The following is a 17500-nucleotide window of genomic DNA, read 5'->3' as shown; positions in this document are numbered from 1 at the left end:
AGGGCCACTGACCAGCTCCTGGTTGCCCCATCAAGGTCACTCAGGGCCACTGACCAGCTCCATCAAGGTCCCTCAGGGCCGCTGACCAGCTCCATCAAGGTCCCTCAGGGCCGCTGACCAGCTCCATCAAGGTCACTCAGGGCCGCTGACCAGCTCCTTCTAGTTGTCCCAAAATCATGACTGAAGCACGGAAGAGACCTGTGCAGTTATAGACCCCAAACTCCAGAGTTGCCTCTGCATGTAAGGCTGGCTCCTACACTGCCTGTTTTAAATTCCATCTTAAAGCACATGTTTATTCCTTGGCTTTTAACTCCGTATGAGAGTTGCCTTTTCTGTTTTATTGCTATGGTCTCATGGCTTTTATTTATTGTCTTTTTTGTGTTGTTTTACGGTTTCATGGTTTTTGCTATTTTTGCTTTGGTCAACTGCCGTTGTTTTTAAATGTGCTTTATAAATACATTTGACTTTGACTTTGATACACACACACACACACACACGCACACAATTAGGGCTAAACCTAATTAGGGCTGTATTGTATTAGAAATGTCAGACACCACAGCACAGTCCAGTTAACCCGTTGTGGCACACGGGTAAACAGCCCTTAATGTAAGTTTCTCATCTCTGAGCATCTAACAGCAGCACAGTTCAGCAACAGTGAACAGCAAGACAGAAAAGGCCATTCATCTTGCTTATGTCTGCAGCCTGTGGGTACACGCTGGAACTCCACACACACACACACACACACACCTGGCTCACGCAGACACAACATCCACGCTGATCACACACACACACACACACACACACACACACACACACACACACACACACACACACACACACACACACACACACACACACAGAGTAATGCAGCGCTCAGCACAGAGAGGGGAGGTTTTCCTCTCTCCCCATGAAGCAGCACACACACACACACACACTCACACACACACTCACACACACACACACACACACACACACACAGGAACCACACTCAGCACAGAGGGAGAGTTTGGAAACGAGATTGGGAATCCAATAAAACGCTCCCATAAGCCTTGGCTCTGGCTCAAGAGAAGAAACTGTCTGAAGTCCACTCGGAGCGCTTTCATTTCAGGACAATCAGAAGCCGTGTCCATTTGGGACAGAACTCCAGCGCCAGCCAGCAGACACAAACACACACACACACACACACACAGACTGGTCTGATGCCGCACAAAATCAAGTACAGAGCTGCAGCGCTAATGATTCAGTGAATTCAGATTCACTGCTAAATCCATAGTTCCTGTTTCAACACACACGCACACACACAGCCCCTCACCACCTTACCACATACACACACACACACACACACACACACTTACCCAGCCAGTGTTCGCCTGTAATCTTGCCAAAGCCCTCGCGGTACGCTTCCCAGTCACGGAAGAAGTTGACGGATCCGTCCTCACGCCTCTGGATCACCTGCAGAGTGAGGATCCAAATTACAATAATAAAAACCATGAGCGAAAAGAGCGTAGCTCAGGGGAAAAACAGCACAGATGCTTTTACTGCAGTAGGGATGAAACACACACACACACACACACACACACACACACACACACACACACACAGGGCCCAGTAGGGATGAATGTTTGGTGTGATCAGTACTGCTCTGAAATTGTCTTTCTGATGAAAGTCTTCTTTTATCACCACACACACACACACACACACACACACACACACACACACAGGGCTCTGAAATGACTTTGAGGCCGTGTGAAGGTATCGTTAGGTGTTACACCAAAGAGCCATCTGCCAACCTCCTCCATCAATCCCAGCTTTCACCTCTCTTTTCAGGAAGTGCTGAGCGCTCGGAAAAATGATCTGCAAACATACACATGCTTGATGCGTCAGGGTGGCGGACAGGACAGCAGCTCTCAGTGCAGAAATGGATGAGTGTGTGTGTGTGTGTGTGTGTGTGTGTGTGTGTGTGATAGAGAGTTATCTTTCATAATCGGAGAGGGACTGAAAATCTGAGGGAGACAACTGGACAGGATGGAGACAGGAGAGCAAGAGCTAGAGACCACACACACACACACACACACACACACACACACACACACACACACACACACACACACACACACATCCTGTGCAGATGCGTCTTTAATAACCACAGAGGGAGTGAAACTCATATGGCCGGAGGGAGTCAACCTGAGTGGTTGGAGAGGGCAACACACACACACACACACACACACACACACACACACGTACACTGCTGCTCTCTCTCACTTTCTCTCTTTCTGTCACACACAAACGTACAGACACACACACTGCTGCTCTCTCTCACTCTCTCTCTTTCTTCCCCACACACACACACACACACACACGCACACGCACACGCACACACGCACACACACTCCTGATGCCTCTATAGGGGGTGAATCAGGCAGTCAGTGGATCAATGGCTGCTAAAGAGAAGAGCCGACCTCCATGCTGATGAGTGTGACACACTGAGTCCTTCTCAAACTCTTTCTTCATCTCTCTCCCCCTCTCTCTCCCCCTCTCTCTCTCTCACACACACACACACACACACACACACACACACACACACACACACACACACACAGACCTAACGGTCATGCTGCCCTGCAGAAAGGATGGCAAATATTTGTCTGTGTGAGCCTGTGTGTGTGTGTGTGTGTGTGTGTGTGTGTGTGTGTGTGTGTGTGTGTTTGTATTTTTGTGCAGTGTGCATATGCATGAGTACGCAGTTACAGTGCATCTAGAAAATATTCAGACCCCCTTGACTTTTTTCAGATTTTGTTACAGTGCAGCCTTATGCTAAAATCATTTCAATTAATTTCCCCTCATCTACACCCAATGCCCCATAATGAGCCAAAACAGGATTTTCGAAAAAACGGAAATCACAGTGACATAAGTATTCAGACCGTACACCCAGTACTTGGTTGAAGCTTCTTCTTGGATATGAGACGACAAGCTTCGCAGACCCAGATTTGATGACTTTTCTGTCATTCTTCTCTGCAGGCTCCAGCTCTGTCAGGTTGGATGGGAAACGTCGCTGATGAGGTGATGATCGGTGCCTGGTTTTCTCCAGACATGACGCCAATTGAGGCCAAATAGTTCAATCTTGATTTCATCAGACCAGAGAATCTTGTTTCTCACAAGTCAGAGAGTCCTCCAGATGCTTTTTTTTTGCAAACTCCAAGCGTGTGTTCCTGTGTCTTACACCGAGGACAGGCCTTCTGGCCTCTCTGCCATAAAGTGCAAGATCTCTCAAGTGTTGCATTGATGGTTGTGCTTCTGGAAGTTTCCTCCATCTCCACACACTATCTCTGGAGCTCAGCTCAGAGTTACCATCTGGTTCATGGTCACCTCTCTTCCAAAGGCCCTTCTGCCCCAATCGCTCAGTATGGCCAGCTCTACGAAGAGTCCTGGTCTTCCATTTAGGAGTTATGGAAGCCACTGTGCTCTAAGAACATTATATTTTTTTACACTATCCACACCAGCAGCACAAGATCACGTTTCACTTTCCTCCTGGACACCGACACTGTCAAAATCATTGCACTCTGTACAATAGGGTCAGACCCTTTCCTGTATCTGGAAACACTCTGTGTGAATATGTTCTCCCTATGTGTATGTACTGTATATGTAATTTATGTATGTATGTCGGTGAGGTGTATAAGTGTATAAGTGTATATGTGTATGTGTATAAGCTAATGGATGACCTAAATTTCCCCTCGGGATTAATAAAGTATCCATCTATCTATCTATCTATCTATCTATCTATCTATCTTGAGAACCTTCACTGCAGCATACATGTTTCGCAGCCTTTCCCAGGTCAGTGCCTGAACACAAACCTGTGTCTGAACTCTGCAGGCAGTTCCTTCAACCTCGTGGCTGGGTTTGTGCTCGGATATGCATTGTCAGCCGTGAGACCTTATATAGACAAAACAGGTGGACTCCAGTCAAGGTGTAAAAGAGCAATGGGAGGCACCTGAGCTTTATTTCAAGTGTCATAGCAAAAAGTCTGAATTCTTCTGGCAATGTGATGTTTCAATTTCAGGACTCACTCCAAACCAACTCAGATGTGCGGTTTGAGGACTCACTCCAAACCAACTCCAATCTGCGGTTTGTGGACTCAATTTACTTCAATGTACTCACTAAACCTCCCTTCCTGCCCATATATGACCGTTCTGTCTCCATGGAAACTATTGCCATGCTCCTTCCGAAAGTCAGGGCCAGCGGTTGCAATCTTTACACACACACACACACACACACGCGCACACACACACACACATGTACACATGCATACACACACATACACACTCTGTTCCCACATATGCGATCACATGCACCACACATTCCCCCCCCCCACACACACACACACACAAACCACACACACACACACACACACACACACACACACACACACACACACACACACACACACACACACTCAGCAGTGAGAGCCAGACAGGTCGACCTGGAGGCCATGAGATCTTGAAGTACACGTCGATTCCCTCAATAAAACATGCCAACATTCTGCACAGGTGCTCTGGGCTCCATTCAAAATTAATAGCGGTGTCTCCGCGCAGAATAAATCCGCTTTTAGTTCCCCCTCCAATCCAGGAGGCAACCAAAGAGGCCTTTAATTATTCACAGTAATCCCACAGAGAGCTCAATGAGTCACATTCTTCATGGCAAACCCTCTAAATCTTTACACTAGGCTGTGTATAAAACAGGTAATTAAAAAAACAAGGACATTCTGCTGTTTTCTACTTCATGAAGCCATAGACCCCTTCGCCAAACAGCCTGTGCACTGGCTTCCATTGCAAAAGCATTTAGATATAAAATATCTACACAACGTACGAAAAATAAGAAAAAAAACATGTGTGTGGCCCGTTTTGGGTCGACATCGTCGGGGGTGTGGGGTGTGGGGGTGTGGAGGCAGTGCTGGGGAATTGTGGGAGATTGATGGAGAGGCCTGTGCTCCTGGGGGCCCCGGTGCCTAACAGTGCCAGCCCAGGGGGGGAGAAACTGATGCGGCGAGACACAACCCCCGTTCTTCGTAAACAGGTGCAAGATTGGGGGTGTTTACACACGGCACATTTTCACAGGAGCGGGCACCGGAGCGGGCACCAGAGCGGGCGCCAGTGGGACTCAAATATCCAGCCCGTGTAAACGTCCGCCTGCGTCAGCTTTGTGGGCAGAAGCGGGATAAACGTGAAAGGTGCGGGAGGAGGCGGGACAATATATTACATAGTTTTGCAGGAGCGGGAGGAAGCGGGAGTGGGACAGGGTCTTGCGGGAGCGGGACTGAAAAATGTGTCACACGCAGACCTCTAGATTGATGGGTAGAGCTGGGAGAAACGCTGACTGCAGTCGCTCATATGCTGGGTACACCAGAAAAGATTGTGTTAGAATAGAATTATGTTCTCTCTCTCTCTCTCTCTCTCTGTGTGTGTGTGTGTGTGTGTGTGTGTGTGTGTGTGTGAGTGTGTGTTTGGGGGTGGGGTATTTAGGGAGTTAAACAATCCCCCCATACCAAAAACACATCAGCCTCTGGTTTAGCTACTCCAAACAGCAATAATGTGTGTGTCTGTGTGTCTGTGTGAGTGTGTGTGCGTATGTGTGTGCATATGTGTGTACCACTGGCAAAGAAGCATTTGTACATGATCTTATTAGGACAGTAAAGTGAATGTGCCACTCACTCATTACCAGGAGCTTTGGCATGCAGTAGCTGCACAGACACCAAATTCTTTAAGAAATAGCAAGCCGCATCAACACAGGGTTACTACTACTGCAAACAGCAATAATGTGTGTGTCTACGTGAGTGTGTGTGAGTCTGTGTGGGTGTGTGTGCGTATGTGTGTAAGTGTGTGTGCATACGTGTGGTGTGTGTGTGCGTATGTGTGTAAGTGTGTGTGAGTCTGTGTGGTGTGTGTGCGTATGTGTGTAAGTGTGTGTGCGTATGTGTGTAAGTGTGTGTGAGTCTGTGTGGTGTGTGTGTGCGTATGTGTGTGGGTGTGCGTGCGTATGTGTGTAAGTGTGTGTGCGTATGTGTGTAAGTGTGTGTGCGTATGTGTGTAGGTGTGTGTGAGTCTGTGTGGTGTGTGTGTGCGTATGTGTGTGGGTGTGCGTGCGTATGTGTGTAAGTGTGTGTGAGTCTGTGTGGTGTGTGTGTTCGTATGTGTGTAAGTGTGTGTGAGTCTGTGTGGTGTGTGTGTGCGTATGTGTGTGGGTGTGCGTGCGTATGTGTGTAAGTGGTTGTGCGTATGTGTGTAAGTGTGTGTGTGCGTATGTGTGTGGGTGTGCGTGCGTATGTGTGTAAGTGTGTGTGAGTCTGTGTGGTGTGTGTGTGCGTATGTGTGTGGGTGTGCGTGCGTATGTGTGTAAGTGTGTGTGCGTATGTGTGTAAGTGTGTGTGAGTCTGTGTGGTGTGTGTGTGCGTATGTGTGTGGGTGTGCGTGCGTATGTGTGTAAGTGTGTGTGAGTCTGTGTGGTGTGTGTGTGCGTATGTGTGTAAGTGTGTGTGAGTCTGTGTGGTGTGTGTGTGCGTATGTGTGTAATTGTGTGTGAGTCTGTGTGGTGTGTGTGTGCGTATGTGTGTGTGTGCGTATGTGTGAGTCTGTGTGGTGTGTGTGTGCGTATGTGTGTAAGTGTGTGTGTGTGTGTACGGCATCAACACAGGGTTAGTATAGGCACACCAACTCAGCTCTATTCTGCTTTGTGTTGCAGTAGCAGCTGTTTAACACCTTCTCTAAGAAAAGAAAGTATACTTCCCCATTGGCACAGTGGACTAAGTATACTCATTAGGTTGCAGTAGCCACATGTTTGAACATCTTCTCCCAGAGAGAATACAAATCAAAGCAGCCCAATTGAACCCTCACCCCACACACACACACACACACACACACACACACACACACACACACACACACACACACATCCTCCCCTCTGGCCCCGGGCCCCTGTTTAATCTCTTTATATGGAAAGGGAAGAGGAGATTAGAGAGGGAGAGTGAGAATCATGCTTAATATTACAGGGTGACAGTCAGAACTCTGCCCTTTCGTGAGTGGGATTACGCCCTCCGTAACGCATTAGTGCCCGTGCGTTATTCAATCAGCACAGCACATTAACGCATGGCAAGATATGGAAACAACTAGAGGAGTGCAGAGAGGGGGTTATTATTTGCCTTGAGCAGGAGGGGCAAATATGATTTTATGGTAAATACGGTGAATGTTAAGACTCCCAGCAGGCATTGCTTTCTCAATATCGCGAGCCCCTAACATGAATGTGACAGAAAGAAACATATTCAGGGTTCATGCGTGTGGTCTCTTCTGCTGGAGGGCACCATGCAAACACGTCCCTTCCCAAACCGACCCCCCCCCCACCCCACACACACACCCCCCGGTTAAAATAAAGTGCTGAGTGCTGGAGAATAGGGATTGAATTCTGACAGCATCATCCGCTCTGTGCTGACCATCATATTTCAGCAGCAGATAATTCCCTCTCTAAACCAGATCAACTTCCCCCTCCACCCCGCAGACAAAGATATGATGTTTTGGTCAGTTATCAGTGTTGGCCTGAGGGGGTGTGATGGCACAGTGTGCCATGGTGCCCCCCCCCCCCCCCCTCCCCAAACCCCCTTTCAAGTCACCAATAAGCACTGAGGCTTATCAGCCCTGCACACAGCGAGCGATCATCAGTCTCTCCCATCCATGAGCCCCGCTCCCCATTCAGATGGGAAATCAGTGTGAAATGATTCCCTCGCCGTGGCTAACGAACCTCTGCGGCGGGGGGGAACTGCACCGCAGGTTCCGGGGAGGAGCAATAATGTGTTTCTGGAGAGTTCTGTCAGGCTTTCATGGAAGTTTGGGCTCAGCTTGATTTGGAAATGACAAAAAGAACAATAACAACAACAAGAACAGAAAGTAAAGTGTGTGTGTTGCAGTGTTATTGCCCAACAGACTCTCTTAATGCCAAGTGGGCCTCAACAGACTGAGGAGAGCCATCTGCTAAGCTAGAGGAGAGGAAGAGGAAGACAGGGGAGGAGGAGAGACGAGAGGAGGAGGAGGAGAGAAAGAGGGGAGGAGGAGAGAGGAGGAGGAGGAGGAGGAGAGGAAGACAGGGGAGGAGGAGAGACGAGAGGAGGAGAGGAAGAAAAGACAGAGGAGGAGAGAGGAGAGGAGGAGGAGAGAAAGACAGGGGAGGAGAAGAGGAAGACAGGGAAGGAGGAGAGAAAGAAGGGAGGAGGAGAGAAAGACAGGGGAGGAGGAGAGAAAGAGGGGAGGAGGAGAGAAAAGAAGTGATGCGAGATGAGGTGGAGAGAGGAGGAGAGGACACAAAATGAGGGGAGGAGAAGGCCAGGGGAGAGGAGAGGAAGATGAGAATATCTGGGGAGAAGAGAAGAACCAAAGAGGGGAGGGGGAGAGGGGAGATGAGGAGGAGATGAGGAGGAAAGGAGAGGCAGAGACAGAAGAGGAGATGAGAGGAGAGGTGGAGAGACAAGAGAAGGAGGAGAGGAGAGGTGGAGAGAGAAGAGAAGGAGATGAGGAGGAGAAGAGAGATGGAGAGGAAAAAAATAGGAGGAGAGGAGAGGTAGAGAGAGAAGAAAAGGAGGTGAGGAGGAGAGGAGGAGAGGAGAGAAGAGAAAGAGATGAGGAGAAGAGAGAGGGAGAGAAAAGAGCAGAGGAACTGAAGGAGGGGAGGACAGGAGAGGTGGACAGAAGAGAGATAGAGGAGCAGAGAGGAGAGGAGAGGAGAGGAGAGGAGAGGAGAGGAGAAATGCACAGGGAGGGGTGAGCAGAGATGAGCAGAGAGGGAAGGAGAGAAAAGGAGGGGAGGGGAGAAGACATTAGGACAGATGGAAGGGAGGACAGAAACAGAGGGAGGGGAGAAAGAAAGAATGGGAGAGAAACAAGCGTTTAGAGCCAGCACACACACACACACACACACACACACACACACACACACACACACACACACACACACACACACACACAGCTCTTGTCAGTGTGATGGAGAGCAGAGCTGTGGGCTGAGCAGAGAAGACAACAGCCTCCCTGCAGCCTGTCAATCATCTAACAGGAGGAACTTCACAGCTCGCCCACCCCACACCCCACAGAGAACCACACAGAAGCAGCAGGTCAGCCTCACACACACACACACACACACACACACACACACACACACACACACACTCACACTCACACTCACACTCACACTCACACTCACACACACACACACACACACACACACACACACACACACACAGACACAGACACAGACACAGACTCACACACACACACACACACACACACTCTCTCTCTATCTCTCTCGATCTCTCACACACACACACACACACACACACACACACACACACACACACACACACGCACTCTCTCGATCTCTCACACACACACACAAACAGGATGAGTAGGATGAATGAGATGTGGCGCTCGCGGCTGTGACGCTGATGCCTGTCTGATGACAAGCTTGTCAGTCGCACCTCAAACCCAAACAACAAACAACAAACCCCGCAGCCTGTAATGACATTAGTTCCTCCCACTCCCTTCCATCAGCCTCCATCGGCGGCCGGTTCCTGAGGCGCTCTGGGGAACGATTAGTGCAGAGGACAGCCAGGGTTCAGTCTCATTCCAAACTTCCAACTCCGACGCCACCGACTGCAACTTTATGCGTGCCAGAGCAGCACACAGCCAACTCGTTTCACAGTTCTGACTTTACGTGTGCACTCACACACACACATACACACGAGCGCGCACACACGCACACAGGCAAGCACACACACACACACGTGCGCGCACACACGCACACAGGCTAGCACACACACGCACGCACGCACGCACACACACACATATAAACGTGCGAGTGAGCGTATGTATGTGTGTGTGTGTGTTGGGTTTGTATCTGTGTGAGTGTGTGCGTGTGTGTGTATTTTTCTGTGCGTGTATTTAAGTGTGTGTGTGTGCGCGTGTAGGCTTGTATCTAGGTGAGTGTGTGTCTGTGGATTTTTCTGTGTATGTGTGTGTGTGTCTGTCTGTCTTCCTATGTGTGTGTGTGTTCTCCGCCCACCTTATTGGAAGAAGCATAGCTTAGCATTGTGTTGAACAAAAGCACTGGGGTTAAAACAAAACCTGCCTAATACGCTACTGTGCTCTGAACAAGTACAAACTCAACAATTACATAGCCTTTAAATCCACTGAAAATGCACCAACAGTTTAATTAAACCTTATTACACAACCACGATAACATATGCTATTCCGCTAGCACCAGTTGCACAGTAATTATGTTGTTGAAATTAATTGGCCTCACTGAATTAACTAAATAAATCTGTAATCTAAGCCTACTTAACCAAATGCCAGCTCTGATGTTCCATTCTGGAACTCTAGGAATTACAGCAATTCATCCATTGTTCCGTCCTGTTCCATTCTGTTCTCTTCTGTTCTCTTCTCTTCTTTGTTTTTAACTGAATGACTGAATAACTGCCATAAGTCCTTATGACCCATAGACGGCAGCCTATGAGAGCTCTGACATTAATGAGTAGGCGCTCTGTCCAGGAGAGGTCATGTGATGACCCCGATCTCCTCCTGGCTGCTAAGCTACGAGCAGCTCAGTGAAGGGCTTTAGGATTAAGTATGCATGCTGTTAAAAGTAGAGAGCACTAATGCGGAGGAAGGCTCTGAGGGGACTATGGCTCCTACCTTTAGGAAACTAAGCCCCTGCCATCCTTTTTACAGCTGATAAAGTCCTTAACGAGGCCCCTAAGAGGCTCAGGGGAGATTTGAACACTTCCACCTGAACTGCAGAGGGTGTCTGAGGAGGTGGACGAGGGCGATCCCTGGACGGCGATTGGCTGGTTCAAAGGTAACAGGTAGGTGGAAAATCTGTCTGGAGGTCACCCATGCTGGCAGCATCACTGATGCTGAGGCCCAGCCACAAGTCAGCCACAAGTCAGCCACAAGTCAGCCACAAGTCAGCCGTGGCTCAGGGCATGGCTAAGCCTCATTACTGAATTAACCCAGCTGGCAGGTGAAACGGTGGCACATTGGCCCTGATTTGGCTCTGGTCCAGTCTGCCGTAGCTGGTATCCTGTTTTGGCAGAGAGAGTGTTGGCTCTCAACAGGGACAAGAGATGGAGGGCAAGATAGAGAGATGGAGAAAGGGAGGAGGAGAGGGAGGGCAGAGGAGCGATGCTGTTCATTCTGAAAATGACTCACTCCGTCTGATTAGCCATTTCTATAATAACTTCTGAAGCATTCCGTGTGCACCTGCAGGTCTTTTAAGAGGATGAACAACAGTCTGCCCCATCCCTCAGAGTGTCCAATGTCCTCATACCTTGGGCCCTCATACCTTTCCTCATACCTTGGGCCCTCATACCTTGGGCCCTCATACCTTTCCTCATACATTGGGGCCTCATACCTTGGGCCCTCGGCTCAATCTACCCAGAGCAGTCTCCATTGTCTCCCATACTGTGGGAGTTCAGAGTAGCCCAAAGACACAACACCGTCCAAATACATCAACGCCTCTCCACTTCAAAGGCAGGGCCTTCTGCTGGCCACTGAGCCCCCTTCAAACCCAATCAGCTTCCTTCTAATCCCCTAAGCCCCGCCCCAGATAGCAGACTTTGAAGTGAGGAGAGAAAGAGGAAAGACTAATGGAGAAGGGCTTCCTTCAGGACGGAGCGAGCTTTCTCTCTCCTCTCAGCCTCTCAGCCTCTCTGAGCTCCCGGATTCACTTAGCTATGTACACAGATGCACACACACACACACGCACACACACACACACAAACACACACACGCACACACGCACGCACACACGCACACAAATACACACGCACACAAATACACACATGTACTCAAACACACCCATAAACATACACTCTCACACACACACACACACACACACACACACACACACACACACACACACGCACAAACTAACACACATGTACTCAAACATGCTCCTACACATATACTCTCTCACACGCACATACACACAAACACATTCATTCATGTACAAAGTCACAAACACACCCCAAACCCTAGCTCAAAGCATCATCCCTCTCTTCTCCAGGTCTATCGTCACGGCACTGCACTGTCACGGCACGGCACTGTGACACTAGGCTCCCATGAGTGGAGGTTAACTCACTAAGAGAACTTATACAGGCAACCCTACCACACATGTTCAACGATTTGCATTGCATGTGTTAGGGAATGTGTGTGTGTGTGTGTGGGGGGGGGGCCCTAATCTCATTGATGGCAACGAGCAACAAGCCCGTGGCGCATTAACTACAGCTTTCATGTGGCGCGTGGGAGCATTGCACTGACCCAGCCATATTACCCTTAGGATCTTGCTCATGGTATTCAATCAGCAAAATGATTTTGCCAAGTTATTAAATTAGCTTTAGATCATGGACGGTGGACTTTGCTCAATGGTCATTGCCCATTGCTTTGCTCATTGCCAGTTGCCCGTCAATGAAAATAGGGCCCTGTGTGTCTGTTTACATTTGTGTAGATGTGTAAGTTGGTGTGTGGGTGTGTAGATGTGTAAGTTGGTGTGTGGGTGTGTAGATGTGTAAGTTGGTGTGTGGGTGTGTGGGTGGGTAAGTTGGTGTGTAAGTTGGTGTGTGGGTGTGTAAGTTGGTGTGTAGGTGTGTAAGTTGGTGTGTAGGTGTGTAAGTTGGTGTGTTGGTGTGTGGGTGTGTAAGTTGGTGTGTAAGTTGGTGTGTAGGTGTGTAGATGTGTAAGTTGGTGTGTAGATGTGTAAGTTGGTGTGTAGATGTGTAAGTTGGTGTGTGGGTGTGTTGGTGTGTAGGTGTGTTGGTGTGTAGGTGTGTAGATGTGTAAGTTGGTGTGTAGATGTGTAAGTTGGTGTGTAGGTGTGTAGATGTGTAAGTTGGTGTGTAGATGTGTAAGTTGGTGTGTAGGTGTGTAGATGTGTAAGTTGGTGTGTAGATGTGTAAGTTGGTGTGTAAGTTGGTGTGTTGGTGTGTAGGTGTGTTGGTGTGTAGGTGTGTAGATGTGTAAGTTGGTGTGTAGATGTGTAAGTTGGTGTGTAGGTGTGTAGATGTGTAAGTTGGTGTGTAGATGTGTAAGTTGGTGTGTAAGTTGGTGTGTTGGTGTGTAGGTGTGTTGGTGTGTAGGTGTGTAGATGTGTAAGTTGGTGTGTAGATGTGTAAGTTGGTGTGTAGGTGTGTAGATGTGTAAGTTGGTGTGTAGATGTGTAAGTTGGTGTGTAGGTGTGTAGATGTGTAAGTTGGTGTGTAGATGTGTAAGTTGGTGTGTATCACAAACTGCAGCAATGTGCATTGACATTTCAAAGCTGACCTGGTATCACTCGACCAGACTTTCCACCTTAACGTAATATTACACATCAAAACTGTCCAAGAGTTTAGCTTAGCGGACAGAATGGAAGAGGAGGACACCCGAAGCTACAGCAAAGGCTAATGTGAACTAATGAGAACAGGTACTTTTGGGTGAACAGGTACTTTTTTGGAATGATAAAGTAACGTTTGTGCTGCACCGTAATGCTGTGTAGGCAAACAGCAGCCTCAGTGTGATGAATGGACTGCTGAGGAAAATGAGCAGAAAGGGAAATGTGCACTGCAGCACCCAACACTGGGCCGGAACAGGGCCGCATGTGGGCCAGACTTGGGCCTGATTGGTTCCAAATCGGCTGTAAGCCAGGACTTAATGGATTCAGCAGATGATCCCCTGGCCACAAACACAAAGACAAAGCCTCAGCTTGAACATCTCCGTTATGGAGGTATTTGGAAAAGAAAAGAAGAGAGAAAAAAGGCTGCTGTACACACAGTCTAAAGTACGCACACACACGCACACACGCACACACACACACACGCACATAGCACACACACATAATACACACACACACATCTCCTTTGGAAATGAAAAGAAGAGGAAAAAAGGAAAAGTGTGTTGTGTTTTGTGTACTGTGTTATGGAGCCGGTTTAATGAGCTGCTGCTTGGCGGCCATCTTAACAATCCTGGGGGGAAGGCTTGTTTGAAGAATTACAGAAATCAGTTGACGACCTGTCACATTTGGGGACGACATGAGGAGAAACTCAAAAGCAAGTAAAGATGCTGAACATAGTCCAAATTACACAAGCACACACACACACACACACACACACACACACACACACACACACACACACACACACACACACACACACACACACAGACACACAGAGTCTATCACATCACAATCCCATCACAACATGACTCAGGAGAGAAGAGAAACGGTGTCCCAAGAAGATGGGTTTGTGCTGTGTGTTACGGCTGGAAATGATTACAAAAACAAGGCATTTCTGTAAATTACCATAATAGTTCCTGCTGACGATTTAACTTCCAATGGGCTTAGGGGAGCTGAATTAAATAAAACATTATTAATGTGCTTTGCCTCTTGTCTCGGGCTTCTTGAGTCTGCTGTGACCCACTGCCTTCTGGACTGAGGAGAGAAAATCAATGCCGTAATCATGTTTTTCCTAACGGATGCTGTGGAACTGCTGCGTAGCTTCTCCTGCTTGGTGATTTATACAGCTAAATTAAAGCGTAATGCATTCGAACATTAAGCCAACAAAAACAAACAATAATTGCCAAAGCGGCTTTTTGAAACGCAGGCAGTGGAGGAAACCTGCACCTGCTGTGCGTAAGCTTGGAGCCCGGCTGGGAGGCATCGCTGTATTAAGTGTTTAGAGTTCTCTGTGTGTAAAAAGAGGCATCACTGTATTAAGTGTTAAGAGTTCTCTGTGTGTAAAGAGAGGCATCGCTGTATTAAGTGTTTAGAGTTCTCTGTGTGTAAAAAGAGGCATCACTGTATTAAGTGTTAAGAGTTCTCTGTGTGTAAAGAGAGACATCTCTGTATTAAGTGTTTAGAGTTCTCTCTGTGTAAAGAGAGGCAACTCTGTATTAAGTGTTAAGAGTTCTCTGTGTGTAAAGAGAGGCATCTCTGTAATAAGTGTTTAGAGTTCTCTCTGTGTAAAGAGAGGCAACTCTGTATTAAGTGTTAAGAGTTCTCTGTGTGTAAAGAGAGAGACGGAGAACACACACCTTTTCCTGAGGCACCGACCTGGCATTCAGCGCAAAATCTCAAAAATATCAAATCGCACACTCTACTCTCATGAAAAACATTTACCAGCCAACATTGTGACCAGAAGGCCTTGGTCAGGCCTTCATCTTCTGTGCACAGCTGAAGAGGCCGAGGCCTTGGTCAGGCCTTCATCTTCTGTGCACAGCTGAAGAGGCCGAGGCCTTGGTCAGGCCTTCATCTTCTGTGCACAGCTGAAGAGGCCGAGGCCTTGGTCAGGCCTTCATCTTCTGTGCACAGCTGAAGAGGCCGAGGCCTTGGTCAGGCCTTCATCTTCTGTGCACAGCTGAAGAGGCCGAGGCTGTCCAGGAAGAAGAAGGAGCCAGGCGGAGGCCAGAGGCTGAATACAGATCCGAACCAGATCCACGCCAGACCCGTGCCGGAGTCTACCAGTCTACCTGCCTGAGTACACTCATACACTACATATAACCTGTTAGATTCGCCTTGCAACATAAGTAAATATTTAAGTGATGGCACTTTATACACTACCCGGCGTCCATCAACAATACATCAAATATTTACTTTTATCCCTTTCCTTTTAGTGAATAAATGAATAATAACAGAAAAAGAAAAAGAAAACTTCCTTCAGCCAGAGGCAGTTCTTCTGATTGTATGTGACACAGTGCAGAGGACAGATAGAGTTGAGCGAGATCAAGATGAACGCTCCTTCTGCCCCATACGGAGCCAAAGGATTACCATCCCAGCCGCTCGCTAATCAGGAGCATGCTTAGCCTGTGGCTTGGACTGTTTGAGTATGCAGGGCCCGACTGCTTCAAGACAACCCGAAGCGAAGGGTTTCCACAGCCCTGCGCATATGAATGGAGCCACAAGCGCTGGAGCGGTAGACCTTCGGTGGTCATGTCAAATTCAAATGGTGAAAGATGGAGAAAAAAAAAGAGGAGAAGAAGAAGCGGGATTTTTTTTCTCTCGCCCTCCGGTATTAACATCACTTCTTCCCCCTCATCACCTTTTCCCGTCAGACCGGTCGGGGACGGCACAGCATGCCATTTCCTTTCGAACGGGCATGCCAAAAAAACACGGCAATTACGGCGGAGAGACGGAGCAGACGGAGCTGAGGCGGAGGTCTGCAGAGCGGCCAGAGGGCTGTGTGGGGGTGGGGGTGGGGGTGGGGGTGGGGGTGGGGGGACTTCTGCTTGGAGAGGCAGGTCCAACTTCACAGGCTTAAATTGAAAGCAGCTTGATAGATTTCAGTCCCTGGCCGACTGAGTGGCCGGCAGAAACGGAGAACCCATCTCGGCCTAGTGTGTGTGTGTGTGTGTGTGTGTGTGTGTGTGTGTGTGTGTGTGTGTGTATGTGTGTATGAGTGAGCCCATCTCATCTGGTGTAATTTCACCAGCTGTGCCTCCTCAGCCACCTCAGACACACTTACTGACACACTTTTCACACCTGACACCGTCCAGTAGGAGACAGGAGAATCGCTGCTCCATCCGCCATTCCACTGCACCCAGTAAAACTACTGCTTCTACCATCAACAATCAGTATCATTTCACTACACCCAGTAAAACTACTGCTTCTACCATCAACAATCAGTATCATTACACTACACCCAGTAAAACTACTGCTTCTACCATCAACAATCAGTACCACAACACTACAATCAGTACCATTTCACTACACCCAGTAAAACTACTGCTTCTGCCATCAACAATCAGTACCACGACACTACAATCAGTATCATTTCACTACACCCAGTAAAACTACTGCTTCTACCATCAACAATCAGTACCACGACACTCCACTCCTCTCTGCAGCAAACACTGCTGTTGAGGCTGCTACTATGACCACTACAAGGACACAAATTCTACTAACACCATTACAATTATTACTATTGGCTACTGCTTTGTGAATGACTACTTTTGCTCATTTTCCCACCACAAGCTATCGCTACTGCTTTGGATGTTGCCAACTGCTTCATCACTACTCTATGTGCTACTGTGAACCACACTAACTCCCCCCAGTCACCAGTCACCACACCCCCATCTCTCTCTCTTTCTCTCTCGCTCTCTCTCTCCCTCTCTCTCTCTCTCTCTCTCTCCTGTGTGTACCACACTAACTCCCCCCCAGTCACCAGTCACCACTCCCCTCTCTCTCTCTCTCTCTCCCTCTCTCCCCCTCCCTCTCTCCCTCTCTCCCCCTCTCTCTCTCTCTCTCTCTCTCTCTCTCTCTCTCCCTCTCTCCTGCTGCTGCATTGCTACAGTGCTACACTGAGCACAACAGGTTCAATAATGCACTTCCTTGAGTTTTAGCAGGACTAATAACACAACTACAATTGGTGTCATTTATTACCGTTTTACTGCTATTACTATTAAAGTTACCACTACACCAAGGTTTGAGGTCTACTATTACCAACACTGAT

General features: G+C 48.3%; 1 protein-coding gene across 1 annotated transcript in view; it reads right to left on the bottom strand.

The window, feature by feature from the left end:
• fibcd1a (fibrinogen C domain containing 1a) overlaps positions 1-17500 on the bottom strand; it is a 79957-nt gene that overhangs the window by 44349 nt on the left and 18108 nt on the right. The window contains exon 4 of the mRNA XM_042708189.1: positions 1356-1452. Within this exon, the coding sequence (XP_042564123.1) occupies positions 1356-1452 (97 nt within the window). The remainder of the gene's footprint in view (positions 1-1355; positions 1453-17500) is intronic.

The sequence above is a fragment of the Clupea harengus genome, chromosome 7 (genome assembly GCF_900700415.2).
Source record: "Clupea harengus chromosome 7, Ch_v2.0.2, whole genome shotgun sequence".
In the NCBI taxonomy this organism is placed as follows: Eukaryota; Metazoa; Chordata; class Actinopteri; order Clupeiformes; family Clupeidae; genus Clupea; species Clupea harengus.
Note: the sequence above shows the minus strand (reverse complement) of the source record. Positions and strands in the feature narration are given on the sequence as shown.